Source organism: Podarcis muralis, chromosome 5, assembly GCF_964188315.1.
Source record: "Podarcis muralis chromosome 5, rPodMur119.hap1.1, whole genome shotgun sequence".
In the NCBI taxonomy this organism is placed as follows: Eukaryota; Metazoa; Chordata; class Lepidosauria; order Squamata; family Lacertidae; genus Podarcis; species Podarcis muralis.
The window spans coordinates 1,290,063-1,310,736 of NC_135659.1; the positions used below are offsets into that span (position 1 = coordinate 1,290,063).

The 20,674-nt window shown below is 48.6% G+C and overlaps 1 protein-coding gene across 10 annotated transcripts in view; it reads right to left on the reverse strand.

Moving 5' to 3' along the window:
- Positions 1-20,674, reverse strand: part of PDE4DIP (phosphodiesterase 4D interacting protein) — a 91,650-nt gene that overhangs the window by 3,106 nt on the left and 67,870 nt on the right. For 6 of the 10 annotated variants that reach the window (XM_077928143.1, XM_077928144.1, XM_077928141.1 and 3 more), the window contains 16 exons: positions 18,715-19,087; positions 18,093-18,273; positions 17,213-17,329; positions 15,268-15,727; positions 14,279-14,514; positions 12,910-12,961; positions 11,956-12,194; positions 10,593-10,727; positions 8,502-8,690; positions 6,983-7,276; positions 6,067-6,198; positions 5,106-5,283; positions 4,371-4,495; positions 2,567-2,742; positions 1,485-1,616; positions 107-224 (listed from right to left, as the gene is read on the reverse strand). In XM_077928143.1, coding sequence (XP_077784269.1) covers positions 107-224; positions 1,485-1,616; positions 2,567-2,742; positions 4,371-4,495; positions 5,106-5,283; positions 6,067-6,198; positions 6,983-7,276; positions 8,502-8,690; positions 10,593-10,727; positions 11,956-12,194; positions 12,910-12,961; positions 14,279-14,514; positions 15,268-15,727; positions 17,213-17,329; positions 18,093-18,273; positions 18,715-19,087 — 3,137 coding nt within the window. The remainder of the gene's footprint in view (positions 1-106; positions 225-1,484; positions 1,617-2,566; positions 2,743-4,370; positions 4,496-5,105; positions 5,284-6,066; positions 6,199-6,982; positions 7,277-8,501; positions 8,691-10,592; positions 10,728-11,955; positions 12,195-12,909; positions 12,962-14,278; positions 14,515-15,267; positions 15,728-17,212; positions 17,330-18,092; positions 18,274-18,714; positions 19,088-20,674) is intronic. The other 4 variants (XM_028732161.2, XM_077928142.1, XM_077928145.1 and 1 more) reach the window with 3 other exon arrangements.

Below are 20,674 nucleotides of genomic sequence, written 5' to 3' on the forward strand. Positions count from 1 at the left end.
TCTTGCCCGCTCTGGATCTGTAGGCTGGATGAATGCCTTGAGGGCTGCACAGCCAAGCCACCCACCCCTGCCCACCCAACCACCTCACAGCTGGGAGGCAGCTCACAGTGGCTAAGGAGGACGCTCTCCATGCTCTCCTTCCCACGGCTGGCAGTCCGCAGGCGACTCTCTGGCTCAGCTGGTCTGGCTCTGAGCTCCTGGATCTCCTCCTTCTGAGATGGCTCCTGAGAAAGAAGCTGGTTATTATTTTCCATGGCATCTCCAACCATGAAACAGAACGAGGCTATGGACTCCTGCAGGTAAAAGAATGCGCTGCACCTCTTCAAGCAACATATGAGTAAAATACATTTTATAATTCTTCACTTTTCAAAAGTAAAACAGCATTGTAGTTCATGCGTTGGTAACCTCTAGGACAGACTACTGCAATGCGCTCTCTGTGGGGCTGCCCTTGGGTCTGGTTTGGAAGCTCCAGCTGGGGCAGAATGTGGGAGCCAGACTGTTGGCGGAAGCTTCTGACTGAGGACAGGTCACACCATTGTTAAAACTGCTGCTCTGGCTGCCCACCTGCTACCGAGCCAGGTTCAATATCCTTGTATTGATTTACAAAGCCCTGAACAACTTAGGTCCAGCGTACCTCAGGGGACACCTGAAGCCTTATAGTCCAGCTCGATCACTGAGATCATCTGCAGGAGTGTCTCTTGTCATTTCCTGAGTTGGTGAGGCTCATTTGGAAACAATGAAAAGTTGAGCCTTTAGGATCATCTGCCCAGTCCTGAGGAACTCCCTGCCAATAGAGATTCAGCAGGCATCTCCTGTGCCAACCTTTAAATGCCTGCTGAAACCATTTCTGTTTCATTAGGTCTATGCGGGCAATTTAGAGTACTTTCCCCAAATGGTCTGATGATGTTTGCTTAATTTTTTATTTTATTTTTTGCTTTTAACTTGTTTTTAACATTCTATTTTTTTGTTGTCTGGTTTTATGTTTTTATATTCTTGTAAACAAACCTCTGTGATATATTTTTATGATACAGTGGTATATAAACACGATTTTCTTTGCCGAATTGAATAGTCTAGTCCATTCTAGCACTCATTCTGTTGCACATATAAATCAGCCCTAAGAGACTAAGTTAGGAATGCCTGCAGCATGACACAAAACTACTTGAGATGCCACTTCCTAAGAGCAGTCTCTCTCTCTCTCTCTCTCTCTCTCTCTCTCTCTCTCTCTCTCTCTCTCTCTCTCTGCACCACATAGAATACGCTGCCCTTTCTTATGTCTCCATCGTCCCCTTTCCAACATGCAAATCAAAAACACCCAGCTGCATGAGGCAGACAGCGCACAAGGAAGATCTCTGTCACATGGTACGCATTCTTAGCTCTTCTTTTGAAGTTGGCAGTGCCCTGCATTCAAGGAATTTTGCTCCTAAAGGAAAGGAGGAGGATGCTTTGCATGGGAAGAGGAAGCGTCTCCCTGCTGCCTGTCATACTTGCGCAGAGATGTGAGGGCCGGGAAGGGTTGCTCTCCAGAACGTTGCCAGGAGCGAAGTGGACTTCTCCAGGATCTGGTGCAAAGAGCTCATGTTGGCAAGCAGTTGCCTGATCCTTTCTTGGCAGAAGATCTACAGCAGCAGAGAGAAGAAACTTTTATCAAGAGAGTCTCTTGCACAACCTCAGCCACTTTGACGCCCCTGTTTAACTTTTGCATACTCTCAAACATTCCTCAGATGAAAATAGGGGACATTTCTCACTACCTGACAACTGGCCCTCCTTGACCCGCCCCCCATTTTTTGCATCCCCCGCCCTGCAGAGCATTTCCTGTCAGAAGAATGGTGAGGGCCACCAGCACCACCCCAACGGGGCATGGCCCCCCCCCCATCCTGAGAAAACCCCTCAATCCAGATTTTATTTTATTGGTAGACTTACAAAAAGAAAAACACACGCCAATCAATAAATTTTAGAAAGCAGCAAGATTAAACACAGACACATAAAGCATTAAAAAATCAAAATCAAGACTCCTTGTGCACTGCTCCCACTTTCTTCCTGCCCTCTCCCTGCCCCTGCATCATGGGGAGCTGGGCCTCAGCAGCCAAAGCCTCTCCTCCTCCTTGGCTGCCCTTCAGCAGCCACTACAAGCTGCCCAAGGGAGGAGGCCAGCAGTGGCAGCTATTGAAAGGCCATGAAGAGGCAACCGCCACTCGGGACAAGCACCAGCTCACCCTCCTCCCTGAGCGTGGGGGCAACAGCACTGGCGGGCAAAATGGGGATATTCTGGGATCAAATCAGAAGCTGGGATGGTTTTTTAATTCTGGGACTGTAATTCTGGAGAGTATGCATTTGGTGGTCCTCAAGCTGTCTCAGTAAGTCCTCCCAGGAGCACCTCTGTCCTAACATGAGGGAGCAGCTTTTCTTCTCCCCATGGCCCAGGTGGGCTGGAAAGATACCCTGTGATAACTGCTGCAGTCCCAACGACCTGTGGCCATTCCTGGGCCTCGTAGTCTCGTGATGGTGTGGCTGAGAAAGATCATGTGGCTCCGGAGGAGTTTATATTTTCTGCATCTTCCCACTTTACCTTGGATTGCTGTAGTTCTTGGCCAGGATGCAGGAGAGAGGCCATTTTGTGGATCAGAGTCTTGCCTTCCAGAATCTGTTTCTTAAGGGTGCTGTAGTCCTTAAGGTGGCTGATCACATGGGACCCCTGGCTGCTGATATCGTCTAACAGCACCGGCTTCTCCTGCTTCTGTGTCCCTGAAAGCAAAGCACCAGACTGGAACCTAATTGGGTCAGCACCTCTTTGGAGTTCAGATCACACAGGCTTTGCTCTCTTCAGCTACAACCAGATGCAGGACTGGCTCACCTATGAGGTGAGGGGAGGCAGCCACTTCAGGCAGCAAAAGCCCAAGAGCTGTTGCCCTCGTGATCATACTGCCCCACCCACCACCACCAGTGGAGAAGCAGCGCCGACTTCTGGCAAGATCGCAGGAGATCTTGCTAAAACTTTGTGAGAGTTGGGTGAAATATGAAGATCTGCAATTTCTGGCTATTGCCTTGACCTGCATCCACACAGGTCAGGTGTGACTTTCCTTGCATGTGTGGAGAGAATTAGGTTTAGTGAAAATTCCAGGGAGGATCAAGGAAGACATCCACCCTAAAATAATCCACTGATGGTGTCGGCTGCTCTGTTTAGGTATATTAGTTGTCAGCTTTTGAGTTGCCAACTCAAAAGGTATATGAGGAAAGACTTCGTTGATTTATCTAGCATATTTATCTACAGGTTCCATTGGTCTGCAGCTAATCTTTTCAAAAGTCGCCCTTTTATGTCCATTTCCTAATCTTTTGGGAAGTTGCAATACTTTATGATCATTATTATTGTAATCTTCTGACTAAGCTAGACTTCTCACCCAATATTACACAATATTCTCATCCGATACCTGCTCTGATACTGCACAACCCATCAAGCAATACTGTTCATAATGCATTGCAACTTCCCAAAAGATTAGGGAATAAATACATGCTTAATTAATTTCAGTCTGGTCATGATGGGAACAGGATCAAAGAGTCACATGAATCTTGAGGAGGAAGAGGAATGATACAAGAGTCATAAGGCAAATTACTCAAGCCAGCATTCTGTCAGCATCTAGGAGTGAAGGGAATTGCTAGTTCGTTATTATGTTTTTACAGATACAAGCAAAAAAATTAGTACCAAACAAGACTAATAAAATAATAAAGTGGAAGAGAATGACATGCCTTCTCTGAGAGCCCCCCAATAACTGTTGCTGAGTTTATCTAAAAGATAAAGCAAGGATGGGGAACCTGTGGCTCTCCTGCTATTGCTGGACTCTCCTCCACCCTGATCCACCTGACCAGCGGTCAAAGGGTCTTCCATGTACTGCAGAATGTGAGGCAGAAGCAGCGGCCAGCTTTAACACCCCCCCCCCATTCAGCAGGCATTCCTGGGCTCAGGAGATTCATTCATGTTGTTCTTTTTCATTACTTAATGATGTTGAACTGAATGTTTTGTTGATAGCTTCTCTGTTTTTACAGATATATTTGTATTTTTTGCTTAAATGTTGCATATGCATTCTTTTTTTAATTATCTCACTGTGTTTTATGTAAAATGCTTACAGATTCTGCATATTAAGGGGTATACAAGTATTAATGATGGTGGTGGTGAACAAAGTAAGCGGGGAACCCTATGGCCCCTGTGAAGACTTCCTAGGAGCTCCGGGATAGATCTGTTCCACTCTGGACTTCCCAGAGGCAGATCCGATGTCCTGCCCTCTCGGCCTCCACCTGCTTCTCCAGTGCCCAGGCCCAACCAGCCAGCACCCCCAGGAGCATTCCAGGGGTGTCCCAGGAAGCAGCTTAGTACCCACCTGAGGCCACCTTCAACTGCGGGCCACACAGCAACTTATAGACCTGTAATTCAGCCTGCAGGGTCTGGAAGTGCAGCTGGTTTTGCTCGCACTGCTGCTGAAGCAGAGCCACTCTGTGTTGAAGCCTGCAAGGAGAACCCCAAGAAATGAATGGAAGTTTGCCATCTCTGGCTGGGAAGTCAGATGTCTCTGCAAGGCCCATCCTGAAGGGTCAAGCAGATGCAGAAAGCCTAAAGGCAGCTTCATCAGAGTTCCTTCTTCTTCTTCCCTTTCCCAACTCGCGGGGGGGGGGGGGTCAAAGCCCATTCACCCTCCTTCTGGGTTCTCTTCCTGCAAAAGTTCTTTCCTTCCTCCAACTGTAGTGTTTTGGGGTTTTATTTTTCAAACAATGTCTGATGCTTTCTGGAAGGCTGGTCTTATTAATCTTACAGTAAAACTAATGAAGCAGATTTCACCAAGTTAAAAACTAATTTATTCTGGCCACAAACTTTTGTGGACTGGAGTGATGAAATGGATTGCAGTCCAGGACAGCCTACACCACACTAAACCTGTTAGTCTTTGCTGTGGAGATGCCTGCCGTTGTAGGGATCCTTGTGAATGGCTCCGAGAAAGCCCGTCCCTCCACCCCAATTCCTGGTCATCCAGCCTCCACACCCGACAGCTCCCATCTCCATAAGACTTTGAGGGCAAGGAGATGCTCCATCTCCTTGACTTCTGCCGTTCTGTTTGGCCTACCTGGAATTGTTCTTCTGCAGAGCCAGAAACTCCTCCTGGAGGTGCACAAAGTCTTGCTGCTTGCCTCGGATTTCTTCCTGTAGCCGCTGCTGCTCAGCTCGCTGCTGGTGCAGCTCCATCTCGCCGTCATGCAGTTTTGAGTGGGATGCCAGCAGAGCTTCCTGCAGCTGCTCCAGCTCTGGGGATGGGAGAGAGTCAGAGGTGCTTTTATCTTACTAAAGAGTCCTCAAACAGAATGCAACTACACTGCCATTATTTCTTTGATTAAAATAAAAATGTTAGTGCCTTTTCACATGTGACCATCAGAATCTCCAGCTGCTGTAGAAGGGAGGCTGGCCTGGACATGGAAAGGCCAGCTGTCCAAGCTGAGCTTTGATCTCCAACTCCTGCAAGCCTCAGAGCTTCTACCTCCCCATGTGGCACACAGACTGGCAGAAAGGGAAATGACTTTGAAGGGTCTGCTTTCTGGGAGGCAAGCTGGACTTCAGTTCTTTCCATTCGTCATCCAGGTACACCAGAAGACAGGGGAGGGGAGAGATCCCTTGCACTCTGAATGGCTGGATGCAAGGAAGGAAAAGTGAGGGGCATTTCGTACAAGCATTTTGTACTTGAGTACGATCTGAAAGTATGAAATATACAGAGAGCCCCTTAGAGCTTTTCCACTTGGAGCGGAATTAAACAGAACTTTAACATACTGCTATTTTACCCAATAACACTCTTCTGCATTTCCAAGATTATTCTGTAATGTCTAGTCACTCATGGTCCCATTCAGGAAAGGTCCCTTCTAAATTAAAGTCTTCCTGTATAATGCCTTCAGTCAATTTTATTGCTTCCTCTGGATCCCAGCTGAGGGTGTGTGTGACGGGTGTGATATCTAGACACCAACAGAGCACTTTGGGGTAGAGTGCCATCTGTGGCAGATCTCTCCCTGAGGAGAGGGTGAGGATGCCTTTCCTCTTACCATGACTTTTTGGCACCAGGGACAGGCGTTTTTCCAGTTGCTCCCGCAGGTGATCATTGGCAGAGATGGACTCTTCTAGGCGCTGTCGGAGAATCTGGATCTCAGAAAGGTGTTCCTCCAGCAGACCACCAGCTGTGCTCAAGCAGCAAGGAAGGGCACAGATGCAAGAGAGATGAGAGCCAAGGTAGGATGTGCCGAAAGTAATTCTGAAGCTCTGGAAATTTCCTGGCATAGGAAGGAGACCTGACCTGTGCAAGCTACTATCATCCTCAAATTTATAACCTGGCATGAAAAGGTGGAACCACACATCCGGTTCCACAAGAGCAATATTAAGGCAAAGGTAAAAGGTAAATGACCCCTGGATGGTTAAGTCCAGGCAAAGGTGACTATGGGGTGCAGCGCTTATCTCGCTTTCAGGCCAAGGGAGCCGGTGTTTGTCCACAGACAGCTTTCTGGGTCATGTGGCCAGCATGACTAAACTGCTTCCATCACAACAGGACACCATGACAGAAGCCAGAGTGCACAGAAATGCTGTTTACCTTCCTGCCGCAGCAGTACCTATTTATCTACTTGCACTGGCATGCTTTTGAATTGCTAGGTTGGCAGGAGCTGGGACAGAGCAACAGGAGCTCACCCCGTCATGGGGATTCGAACCGCTGACCTTCTGATTTGCAAGCCCAAGAGGCTCAGTGGTTTAGACCACAGCGCCACCTGCGTAATACCAGTAATAGTAAGAGATGCTGGTGAATCTCACCAGACCTAGGCCCGGAAATGCCCATTGATCCAGAGCAGGATGTCACTCATGATCCAAGGAATACTCAGTGGTTTCTTACACTGGAACCATGCAATCAAAGAAGGCTGGTAAGGATGGTTCTCATGACTCATGCAATGAAGAGGACAGGACCGCAGGGTTTACCTGAGAGCTTCTGGCTAGAAAGTGTTGCTAAAGAACATGATGGCAGGATTCCAGAGACACATCTCTCCTGTGGCTCTCTGAAGTTCAGGTGCATACAACAGGGGGGGTTGCTCTCCCCCACCCACCCCTCAGATTTCCTGCTCCATTCAGCAGAGTTTTGCATGGGAAGCCACTGGTCCACATGAGGGCAGGCCTGGAGGCAGGGCTTGGAAGAGACAGCAGGGAAGCCCGTGGAAAGGCAGCCAGCCGGTGACCCTGACGTCACAGCAGGAGGTAGAGCTGGCAGCTGCACACCTAGGCAGAGGGGACAGCAGAAAGTCAGAAAGAGGAGGGCAGGACACCATGCTCACTTTTATGTGACACTGCAAGCTTTCCATGGGAGTGGGGACTGCTGTGGCTGTCTACTCCATTCAGCCAACTTCCCCACTTTCTCCCTACAGCACGTGTCCAGGTATTTGGCATCTGAAAACCAGAACACAACTCTATATTGGGTGCAATTCTAGAGAGAAAAAATAGGCACCTGCTTCTTGTTGGTGGAAGATTTGTTAGTATTCAGGAAAAATCCTGCTGTCTATGAAACCAGTCTGGGTTTTCTAGGCTACGACAGTGTTTAAGGGCAAAGAAAAGCAGATGCAATGCAGAGCGAAATAAAACAACATGACAGCTAGTAAGTGCAATAAATAACAACAACACATTGTTTCTTGATATCGCCCGCAAGTCCTTTCAGCTGTCAAGTTGCCAACAATAAGAAAGACTCAGAAAGCAAGGCAACTCAAACCACACTAGGTGTAACATGGGAGATCTGTAATCAGAATCTCCTGTGGGAGATATAGATACACACAGAGAGAGATAGAAAGGGAGGGAGCTATGGGTGCTCAACTCACACTGGGGATCAGGGAAGGGGGCTGACCCCTTTCTCCTCAATGTTCTCCTGATTAAAATCCTTCCAGAAGCTGGGGAGGGATGGGGAGAAATTGTTCTAATTTGGAATATGGTGCGGGGGGTGGGGTGGGGAGGATTACCTGTTAAAATTCCCGGTCTGATCTGGATCCTCTGAGATTAAAGATTCATTTAAAATACACACAGAGGGAGAAGATCCTAATTGGGGATCTATTGTGTGGTGATGTAGCATCTCTGTTCCTCACTGTGGCCCAGAAATAAAGGTTGGCTGAGGGAAGCAAAGATGTTGAAGGATGTCTGTATTTGGTTCTCATATTGTTTGAGAAGTGTGAATTCAGTGGCTTCACCTTTAAATGAAACTGAATCTAATTTCCCCCTCAACCCTGCTCTCGGCAGTGAGCACAGTCCGTCCTGCAGTGTCAGTGTCCATTGCTTTTCTGGAACCCTCAAAATACCAGCCCCAAATGAACATACAAAAGTTGGTCTGCAATGGCCTCTGCTATCCTAGGAGGTGGTTAGTTTCCCTGCTCTAAGAGGTGAAGTCAGGCCATGCAAAGATGGTTGTTCAGCAAGCCATGCAAGCCATGTGGGAGGTTGGAGAGGGAGGCCAAGCGCTCACTTTCTCCCAGCTGATTCTGCAGCATCTGCAGCTCCTGCTGTGCCTCAGCCAGGGAGAAAACTGGCGCCCTGCAGCAGCCAAGGAGTGGAGCCGGGGCTGGAGGAGAAGGCCCCAAAGGCAGGAAGGAGCAGGGCCTGGAGGCAAATGAAACCAAACCAGCTGGCTTGGACAAAGAGTCTGGATGGAACCCTAGGCACAGAATGAGAGAGAGAGAAGGTTAAGAGGGTGAGGTGACAGACAAACATATGAACCAAGTGGGCTCTTCTCCAAAGATGCTGGCTGCAGCTTGGAGGACACAATATCGCCTCTTCAGCGAGTGCTCAAGAAGTCTGCTGAGCGAGAATGACTGATTCCACGAAAGAGCATCTCCCCCCCCCCCCCCCAGCTATGTGGATAGTTTAGAACTTTCCCTAAAATGATCTGTCCATAAATGGGATGAGGCAGAGTAGTTTTTGTGCACAGGATGGACATACGCTGATCTATCCATCCCCACTTGACCTTGTGGCTTTGGTGGCTAAGGGTCCTTCTTACCAGCTCCATCTGGTTGGTCAGCTGTGGGCTTTCCAGGAGAGACACAGCATGATTGTGATTATTTATGCTCTGATAACCTCTGGGTCAGGGAAGCAGGTGGTGCTGTGGTCTAAACCACTGATTGCCGATTGGAAGGTCGGCAGTTCGAATCCTGCAACGGGGTGAGCTCTCGTTGCTTGGTCCCAGCTCCTGCCAACCTAGCAGTTTGGCATGTTTAGCCTGGAGAAGAGGAGGTTAAGGGGTGATATGATAGCCATGTTCAAATATATAAAAGGATGTCATATAGAGGAGGGAGAAAGGTTGTTTTCTGCTGCTCCAGAGAAGCGGACACGGAGCAATGGATCCAAACTACAAGAAAGAAGATTCCACCTAAACATTAGGAAGAACTTCCTGACAGTAAGAGCTGTTCGACAGTGGAATTTGCTGCCAAGGAGTGTGGTGGAGTCTCCTTCTTTGGAGGTCTTTAAGCAGAGGCTTGACAACCATATGTCAGGAGTGCTCTGATGGTGTTTCCTGCTTGGCAGGGGGTTGGACTCGATGGCCCTTGTGGTCTATTCCAACTCTATGATTCTATGTTTCTATGATTCTATGAAAGCATGAAGTGCAAGTAGATAAATAGGTACCGCTCCAGCGGGAAGGTAAATGGCATTTCTGTGTGCTGCTCTGGTTTCGCTAGAAGTGGCTTACTCATGCTGGCCACATGACCCGGAAAAACTGTCTGCGGACAAACATTGGCTCCCTTGGCCAGTCAAGCGAGATGAGCGCCACAACCCCAGAGTCATTTGCGACTGGACTTAACTGTCAGGGGTCCTTTACCTTTACCCTCTGTATGCTATGTGTTATGCATGGGGCTGCCCTTGAAGACAGTTTGAAAATGGCAACTAGTGCAGAATTCTGCTATTAGGATTCTGAGCGGTTTTCCTAGATGCAGCCATATTGTGCCTGTTCTGAAGTCATGACATTGGCTCTCTGCTGGTTCCCAAGAAATTTTCACTGGGCCTACACCCCCAATGAAACACCTTTATAAAATAATATTTGTTGGGAAGAAAAATAAGCATTTACAAAGATGTGGTGAAACTGGAAATATTCTCCCTCCTCACCAAAGGACTGATTCAGAAAAAAGGTGCAGGGTGGCAGGCAGCCAAGCTGAGGGAAAGCTGTTGATGATGATGTCCAGGGTTACGTTCTAAAAATAAGCAGTATAGGAATTCAAGCCATCTGGAAATCATTCTCTTCCATGGGAGTTTCCCCCACAAGTTGAAGATGCAGGGAAAAGGTTGTGGTTACATTTTGTCTTCAATATTATGACACATCTAAAGGCAGTGAGGCTTGAGCTGGAAACGCCTGGGTCATAAGCAGCCCCAAGGGGAGGAGGTGAATGAGATGCTTTAGTGCCTTGACAATTAAGATCCCTGAATATTCTTTACTGTATCCTCCTTTGCTCCTAACACGTCTATGTTGCATGTTGATCTTCATAACACCAATTAAGTTATAACTAAAGGTCCACACATGCTGACAATTTGCCCACCATTCCACTCTGCTTTATGTGGTCCACCATACCTCTGCAAGGCTGCTGGGTGGCTTGTGAGGGAGATAGAAGAAGGTTCCTTGGGATGGGCTCCGCTGGAGCAGCAGGAGATGTGGCTGCAGCAGGTGGGGGAGATGGTTGCACAGAAGATTTGCTGGAATAACAGTCTAAAAGAAACCACAAAGAGAGGATGGGAAATGCTTTTGCATGTGGAGAGTATCATGGCTAAACTCTGGGGGCAAAGGAGCCCTGATCATATGACAATGGACGAGACAAGAGTGAGAGGAAATGTGGACAGTGATAATAATTTGTTTGTTTGTTGGCTAAATTTATACCCTACACATTAAGAAAACATGGTGCTCTCAAAATGGCTCATATTAAGTGAGAAGAGACAAAATAAAAGCCGTCGTACAACCATTTCATTAAAAGTATAGCAAGCATCTGAACTGCAGGTATGATCTGCCTCCCACCTTCAGAAATGGTATTCAAAGGCAGCCAAGGCATGTTCCCATACACACAGCAATGGTGCAGACCTCCCAAGCCCTTGGCTGCCCCGTGAGGACCAGGTAGTTTGGTGATCTGAGCCTTCTTCTAACCTTACACCAGCTGAATATCTGGCGGATGAGTGGATACACACATTCAGAATATTTCACTTGCAAATCTAAATTGCTTTTAGACTCGTGTGGTGTGTGTGTGTCTCTTTGGTTTTGTGAATTCCTTGGGAACTTGGAAATGTCTGAACAAAACAACATTCACCAGACTTAGCATTATGTAACATGGATCGTCTGTGGTTCAACCTAAATCTTGTGCCCAGTTCTGAATATGTTTTCTCTTCTCCTATTACTAACAGGAGGCATGTATTCAGTCCTTTTCTACAATGCTCTCCATCCTGCACCCCACCATACCTGTAATTCGGGTGTTATTCCTTTATAAAAGCAAGCAATCCCATTGTGTGGATATCTACTTTTTTACCTCTCACAAGCCCTTCATTCCAAATGGTTTGGCAACCTTTTGCAATCTCTGACACATGAACCCCACTGTGGGTTTAGTTTTGACTTTCCATGCAAAGTTTTTAGCAAGACTACATATATCTGTGCATGGAAGCCCCCTAGGAGCAGCTCCCACCCTGTGGAGAAAGTCTGCAATGGAGCTTTTCCAAGTGTGAGCAAGAGCCTTAGAGAGGCTGTCTTGGGAGAGAAGGGACTACTGGATAGGCCTGGTCTGTTCTGTTCTCTCCCCCTTGCACCTTCGTGTAGAACTGGAGCAACTAGGATCCAGTCTCCGTTCCAGGTTCCCTGCTGCGTTGTCCTTGGAGGTCTCTGCGCCTGGCACAATTTATGCTACTCAGCAGTCCTGGAAAGAGAACATTCCTCCGGCAGGTCTTTCAGACTATACCTTTGTTTTGGAGGCTGTGGGGCTGGTTTTCACTAGGGTCCTCCTGGCAGAAAACAAGCTCGCTGCCCTCATCCATGTCAGAGCAGCCGTCCAGGCCGTCTGAGAGAAAGGAAGTGCTGCTGCCAGAACGGGGCGATTCAGAGATGGTGCGGCTGCTGGAAGGGGTCACTGAGCGCAGGTGGAGCTTCGCCTGGAGGCTCTGGATGGTTTGCTCCTTCTCCTGGAGCTCCTTGTTCAGTCTGGGGAGGGACAAAGTATTTCCACAGAGAGACTTCCCACCTCCCCAAAGAAGACACATCACCGGGGGGGGGGGGGGGCAGGGCTCTCTGCCCTTTTAGTGGCTGTGCAGAACAAGGAATCTGAGCAGGTGAAATTGTTTCACACAAATGTTAAAGGTGTCTTCTTGTCACCTTAACATCATGCCGATCTCTTTCTTGTACTCTGTGCCAACCAGCAAACTCACAAAGTCTACTTGTGGCACAAATTCTCCCTTGGAGATAACTTATTACAGGACAGGACATGCGTTGGCTACAAAGGATCCCACACTGCTAAGGGCCACCGGTTGTTGTATGAGGTGTCCCAGCCCTGAGCTAGAGGACCAGGCATCCCACTTCTAACACCAAATTGTTATGGAAATACTGGGGTTCAGCCTGGAGTCTCCAGAGGCTAGTAAAGCAGGAGGTCTTTATTAAAAGCATTGTAATGTGGCATGACCCAAGTGAGGGAGTGACACACACTTTTCAAGTAAAAAGGAAGCAGAGGGGTAGTTATGCCCATAGGGAGGACAGAAACTGGATACAGAAGTCCATTGACTAAGTGAAGAGCTGTATCACTCTGCCAAGTGGCAAAAATTTACCATACATAAGATGTGCAGTAAAACGGATGCGTAGACGTACCAAATTTGAAGTAAGTAATGTCAAAATAAGCCTGCAGCTAGGAATCTACTACAGTTACCTCAGAGTAAGCAGTTCATGACTAGATTTGTCCTCCATTTTTAGGTCATTCCCTGAAACAGAATTCAGAGGAACAGGGTTAGTCCATGATTTTGCAGTCCCCCTACTTTTTATCCCTCTCCCTCTCTCTAATAGGGGACAAAACAGGAAGTCATGAGGAAAATGTGGGTTCCATACTGAGAAAAATTGATGTCACGCCAAAGTCTCCAACAAGACCCTGCCCTTAAAAAAAAAAAGCTTCTTAAAAACCTTGCCTATATGGTTTTCAGACTTTTTCGCAGACAATGTTAGGAGAGCCTAATTGTAAAACCTGTCTCAGTCAAAGATTCAATAAAGCATGAACACACTGTCTCTAGGCCTTAGCACTCAAGCTGTATGGTGGGAATAACTGCTTGTTGGAGAGAAGCAAAAACATTTCCTTCTCTTGAGCTTGTCGCTAATGAACATATTACTTTAAACCACATGAGGGAACTGTTTGTCTAGTGATCAAGCCAACACTCATGGGTCTAAGTTAACTCCACCTGCAAAAGCTGAACCACTTTAGTCTGTTCTGTCTCCCAACTTGTTGAGACAAAACGTCTGCTATGTTCTCTTTCTCCACTTGTCCTGTAAATAGTTTCTGCATGAATAAAGCCTTTGAACTCCATAAACTGTAAGTGAACATTCCACTCTAACTCACTCAAGTTGCAAATGCGCCCAGTCAAAGGAATGCCCACAGTAGATAGTTAAGTAGTGTTACTGAAGTTGGGCACCACTCCCACTCTCTGCTGAGTGGTTGCAAGATTCCCAGGAGTTCCAGGTGCTCACCCAGGGTTTGTGTTCCTTTGGAGGATTGAAGACACAGCGGAGACTGTCATAGCTTGGTCATTTTAATAGGGACTTGATCCCCACAGCAGAGCAGCACTGGAGTTCAAGGCATGTCTTCCAGCCAGCTCTGCATCCAGCCTCCCAAAGATGGATCTCTGTCTATTCTCCCCTTCTTCTTCTTCTTCTTCTCAGTACAATCATAGAATCATAGAGTTGGAAGAGACCACAAGGGCCATCAAGTCCAACCCCCTGCCAAGCAGGAAACACCATGTACACCCTGCTCTTTTCATGACACCTCAAACCCCCCCCATCCCCATGGCAACCTCCGTCTGCCCAGGCCCAAGATGGGCCTTCAAGACCTTTTGTCATGTTAACGCCTCTATCCCAGGTGAGGCCTTGGCTTGGAAGGAAGCTGAGCTTGTACTTCCCCACTGGCAAGGCTTTTTTTGCAGCTGGAACTTGCTGGAACTCAGTTCCAGCAGCTCTCAGGCGGGTGCCAGGGTCCCTATCTGCACCCCTACAAGCCCTCAAACTCAAAGACTGTGAGAGCCGAGGAAACTCACTTCTGTTCAGTTTGCTGGCCAGCCGCTCTGCCCACTGACTCCCTTGTGCCAGCTGTTCACGGAAGCTTTGGCCCAAGAAGTAATCAAAGTCGGTGCCTCTCAGGAGCTCCTCAAAGGACTTGATGGTGTCCTGGAAGTGTTGCTTCAGCAGGTGACACACCCCTCGTCCCTCCCGAATCACCTGGCGCAAATGGGAGAGCTCCCGAGCCTGAGCCTGGACCAACGAATTGTATTTCCTGCAGGAGAAGAGAGGACCGTGAGAGGCAAGGCTCCCCCCTCACCAAGTGATGGAGGAACACTCAGCCCCCAGTGAGAAATAAAGGCACTGGACTTTCGGGGGATGCCGTGGGGAAAAGGACACCTTGGAACGGATCCACAACTCTTGCTTGACTTTGCCAAATTAATTTCACAAGGTCAATGCTCTCCTCAGGGAGGTTATACACCTTTAGGTGCCAGGTGAGAACGCTCCTCTCCAACCAGGCCTTGGGCTGATTAACAAGCGACACCCGTTTCCATGTCTTGTGGGAGAGGAAGAAGGCGTTGACGTTTTAGGGGGTTTTTTGTTCCTGTTTATATTATGTATTTTGTGCTTTTATCTTGTAATTTTATCTTGTGAATGGCCCTGGGATCCGCAAATTAAGTGGTGTATAAAAATTTGATTAATATTGATGACGACGACGACAATGATGATGATGATGATGATGATGATAATAATAATAATAATAATAATAATAATAATAATAATAGCACTAGTAATTATAATAATAAAATGTTGTTTGAATATTCTGCCATGTAGAAATGGCTCGTATATTGAATATACCAGAGGATATCCAGAAGACCAAGTGTATCTACAGAGCCTTTTAATGGGCTCCACCCCCTGGCAAAGGAGGAGCAAGGCGGCACTGGAGGGGCTGCCTTGTGAAGGTCCGTCTCTCCCAGGCCCAGCAGATCAGTTCCCCCTGCCCCCTGGAACTCTGCCTCAGTCCTACCCCATGGATGCTGCAGGCTTCAGCTCCTCAGCCAGCAGCCACTTGGGCTTGCTCTCTCCCAGGTGAGCCTCCAGCAGGGACACCCTCTGGATGAGCCTGGCCAGGTCTCGGCTGGGCTGGAGGCTGGCGGGGCAGAAGGAGCCCAGGCTGTCTGAGTACCAGCCTTCATCTTCCTCCGTCATGCTGTGCGAGGGGGAGCTGCCCAGGGCATAGCCTGGTTTCTGCTGGAGTGGGCGCTCGCCCCCAGAGCCATAGTCGCTTGTGGCAGATATGGAGCGCACATGACTCTGCAGGTTCTGGATGACTCTGTGCGAGCTCTGCAGCTGCAGCTGGAGGTCCCGCACTTGCTGGCGGAGAATGGCAGCACCGTCACATGGGCTGGGAGGGGAGCCCAGCATGTTCTTCCCAGGCTTCAACTCCTCATGGAACATATCATGTTCTTCACATTCTGGGGAAACAACTGAAAGGTGAGATATTAGGGCGGCGGGGGGGGGGGACACGACCAATATTGCCCTGCCAAGGGGTGCAAGTTGGCCCACAAGGCCATTTCCCCCAAGCCACGCCCACCAGCTGACATAATTGGGATTTTAAGATTTTGTTCCAACAGACTTTGAGATTGGTTCATTAAGAAACCAGGAAATGAGCCCCTGACAAAGGTATTTGGGGCTGCAAATCCCTTTTCTTGGCAGCTTCAAAATATGTTTCTCTCTTTTTTTGTATGGCATGATACGTGTTACATCAGCTGATGGGGTTCAGTCCTGCTGGTGAAGCAGACCCCCTTCTTGCACCCCTAGGAGCTCACCTATCAGTCACCTGACATTATCATAATGTCAGATGATTCACAGGTAGTCAAGATTAGCACACAGGGTGGAGGGAGATGAGGATCTGGTCCACCAGTCCAAAAAGGGTTTCCACCTGTGCATTAGGGTCCTTTCCACCAAACATTCACTCAATATGGAGTTGCTGCAAATCCCAACTTCCTGGCAGCTGTTCCCGGACCACACTGTAGATTGAGAGCTCATGGGCTGCATTTACAATTTTTTAGATGTACGGCTAAAAATAACACAATGAACATATGAAATAGTCCCTAGACCAGTGGTTTTCAACCAGTTTGCTATGGCACCCTGGCCTCTGTCCCTCTTTCCTTCCCTCCCTCCTCTGAGGCTCTCTTGCGTCTCTGCCGCCCAAAGGCTGGCAAAGCTGTTTGTGGCAGCAGCCCTGGTTGCAAGCTCCATAGGTGAATGGTGCCTCTGGGGCTGGCCAGGGGGGGCAGCCTTGGAGTAAGCCAGCAAGGGGGTGAGGGAGCCCAGCCAGCCAGTCCACTAACCCTTGCTGTTGGGAATGCCCAGTGAGAGGGCGGGCAGGTGCTGCCCTGGCCTTCCTGGTGCTTGCTGTGTGCAAGGCTTGCCTGGGAGGTGAGTGCCTGGTGCCGAAGGGGAGCCTTTCCACCATGCAGGCCCAGCAGCGCCTGCTGCTGCCTCTGCTGCCTCCCAAGGTGAGCAAGGGGCCACCGTCTTCCCAGGCAGTGTGAGGAAGCACCTCTCTTTTTGGCAGGGGGGCAGCTCAGAGACTGGGGCAGTGGCAGAGGCTGCTCAGAGGACACCCAAGGAGAGGGGAGGAGGCTGGGGAAACCCTCCATGAGAGAAGGTGTTAAAAAAAAGGGTGAGAGGCTGCCAGCTCGGCAGGCAAGGGGGGACATAACTGGGCTCCTGAGCCCCACAGGGGTGCTGCAGAAAGAATGTAATTGCTCAAGGGAGCCGGGGACTCAGAAAGGTTGAAAACCTCTGCCCTAGATATATCCCACTTTTAGAATCACTCTGGCATCGGGAGGCCTTTGCTTTAGCCCCACCCCACCCCTCGGTCACTTGCGGGGCAAGAGCTCAGCTGGAACTCCAAAAAGGCCTTGGGGGCAGCAACAGCCGGCCTGGGGGGGCTTCCATGTTACCAGGACTGGTTGCCTCTTCTCGGTCAGCCTCGTTTTCGCTTTTCCCGCAGGTCTCATAGCCCAGATCCTGGAGATCCACTTGTATCTGCTTGGTGTCCTGCTGCACCGTGGGTTCACCTGTTACAAAGAAAGCCAAAATACTAGCCTCTTGCCTTTGGCTGAAGGACAAAGGCTACTAGAGAGCCTTGGGCACCTCTGCAAATTCCAGGACACAACCTCTCTGCCCCATGGGAACATAATCCTGAGGGAAAGACTGAGGAAGAGAACAGCAGTTGCAGAGCCCACACAGAACAGGGAGTCCCTTTCTTCCCTGCAGCCTTTGCATGCCATCCACAACACTTTCCTGTAGCATTTTTGGATTATTACCAATAATGGTGCGATTCCGGGTTAAATGGCTGCATCCCGTGAGAGGAAGCACTGTGCTCCCATGACCAAAATCTCCACTTCCAAAAAGGAAGATAACTCGGCCACTGAAGCCTACATACAAGCTGAAATTAACTGAAGTGAACTGTTGATTGTTCAAGCTAAAATATATTTATTGTGTAAGAATGATGTAATTTTGCTTTAAAAACCAATGGAACCAACACCCAAAATGGGGGGAGCTGGAGCTGCTTACATTTCCTCCTTTTTAATGTTGGCATGCCCATTCCTCCCCCTGCCCCTGTAAGGCTACTTCAGCTCCCGGGTCAATGCTCAATGGGGAATCCTTCTTTGGGCATTTCAGCTCTTCCTCCACAGTTTGTGTTGTATTAGGACAGGAAATAAGACAGCAAAAGGTCACAATGAACTCTCTGCAGACAATCAACCAGCATCTTTTTTTGTTCCTTAGGATTTAAGTGTCCCTCATCCATGTCCACACATCTGGTGCAACCGTACTCACTGAGCAGGGCCCGGTACTGCTCCAGCTGTGCCACCTGAGCCAGGACAGTGGCCTCTGAAACCAGGAGTTTGCCCCGCAGCCTGTGACATTGTTTTTTGCACTGAGGCAGCTCTGAGGGGAGAAGATGGACTGGCTGCCTGAGCTGCTGCCAGGAGTTGCTTCCCAGTCTGACTTCACACACCTTTGGAGAAGAAATGAGGGGTTGTATCAGTCCACAGTGGAAAAGACATGTGAGTCTTCAGGGCAGACTTTAAAGTGACCCATGAAATATCCCTCGTAGGTTACACTGCCCACACCCAGTCTTTTATTCTACCTTGATCTGCACTTGACTTGCACCAACCTGGTGAGACACATTTCGCAAAAGGACTACATGTATTACCCACTTAAACAGAGGCTAAAGCTTTGGTGTGACCCAAAGCGCATTAAGTTAGTACTGCAAATAACAGTTTGGAACAGTAAATCCTGCCGTTGCCCAACATCATTATGGAAGTTAATATCCTTTTAAAATCTGTTCTGCGCAGGAGACCAGAGAGCCATCGAACAGGAAGAACTCTTGAGTAGAAATGGCAGATGCTGCTAGCCTAGGCAAATCTTCCCCAGCTCTGAGGTAATCCAGAGTTACCTGAGTCTCTTTTAGGCTGGTGTCCACACTCTGGGGACATGGGCAGTGCTGCTGTGGGGCACTGTCATGGGGAGCCCCCTTGAGGCTGCCTTGCGAGGCCACTTGCAGCTGCTCGGACTCCTGGGTCACACCAGCAGCGACCTGCTGCTGGAAGATGCTTCCACCTGCTTGGCTGCTCAGAGTCAGCTGTTCTTTCAGGAGGCTAATCACCATCTCCGAAGAGTGCAGCTTCTCCTGCAGCTTCCTGACTTCCAACTTCAGGTCCTCTTGCTCTTCCTTTTCATCCTCATTCTCCCAACCCTCGGATAACATTGCTTCTCCAACTTGCTCCTTGAGCTCTGCATTTTCGAGACACAGACTCAGCAGGGCCTTCCTGTAGAGACATAGGAATCAGTACCCAGAGATTAAGCACTCTTGGTAACTGGCAAGTCTGGGGCTTCCAACATGGTGTCCCTCCAGGTGTTGTTGGTCTACTGTTGTTCTACATCAGCCCCACACAGCATGGTCCGTGGCTGGGGGTTGCAGGAGATGTGGCCCAGCAACACCTGCAGAGCACTACCTGGGCCATCCCGGATTATCCTGCTTGCACCAGGCATTGCTCCTGGACTAGCTGGGTATTGAACCTTTCCTCCCAGCACTGGCCCAGGAAGTGCTTGAGACTCCACCAGCATTAGGATCATTCTCTTTGTTTAGCATAATCAAGAGGCGGGGAAAGGTGGTTGGAAAACAACATTTTAAAAGTACGGTAGCAGAGGAAGCGTTTGTCATCCTCACTGCTTACGCCTCAGGCTGAAAGAATGAAGAGTCTTTCTCACGGCCTGCGTAAAGGAGTTTTGACCTCAGAGGACCTCAGGGTACGAGGCATTCGTCCTTGCACGGTTTTGCACTAGAAGCATGTCTTGGGAGCTGGCTGGAAGGCCTCTGCACGTTCTGCTAGAGATCCAACCTGCAACTACAAGCTCTTCCTCCGGCCCATCACTAGCCATTGTGCAACTGGGACCTGCCAAAAGGCCTATTCCTAACCCGCAACCTGGAACATGCTCCAAACATCTATATTTGAACCTTATCGGACATTTAACTTCTGTGGTTCTTGCCCCAAAGAAAATCATCACAAGGGTTCAGGACTTCTCATTTGCCTGGACACCTTTTATTTTGATTTCAGTTTCACTGGCTCATATCACAAACGCAAGGAAAGAGGAGGACTATCAGTCTTCATTGTAAGAGCACCCACCAACTTCTAGAAGGCCTCTGAAGGCAGCCCTTTATCAGGCAGTTTTTAATGTTTGATGTTTATTATGTTTTTACATATCCTGAAAGCCGCCCAGAGTGGCTGGGGAAACCCAGCCAGATGGGCGGAGTATAAATAATAAAATTATTATTATTAAAAAAGAACTACACTTCTCTCCATATGAACCGACTCAGACCCCGCAATTGCCCTCCGAGGCCATTCTTTGTGTGCTCTCTGCATGAGTGATTGAAGGGCAGCAACACAAAAATAGGCCTTTTCTGTGGTGGCTCCCCATTTGTGGGATGCTCTCCCTAGGGAGTTTCTCCTGGCACCTTCATTACATATCTTTAGGCGCCAGGAGAAAACATTCCTCTTCTTTCAGGTGTTTGACTAATTAAACAATGTATGGCCTTTTAAACTGTGGAAAGGGGTTATGGTTTGTTACTATGTTATGTATTTTTGTGTTTTTATACAGTGGTACCTCAGCTTACATACGCTTCAGGTTACATACGCTTCAGGTTACATATGCTTCACGTTACAGACTCCGCTAACCCAGAAATAGTGCTTCAGGTTAAGAACTTTGCTTCAGGATGAGAACAGAAAACGGGCTCCAGCAGCGCGGCGGCAGCAGGAGGCCCCATTAGCTAAAGTGGTGCTTCAGGTTAAGAACAGTTTCAGGTTAAGTACAGACCTCCGGAACGAATTAAGTACTTAACCTGAGGTACCACTGTA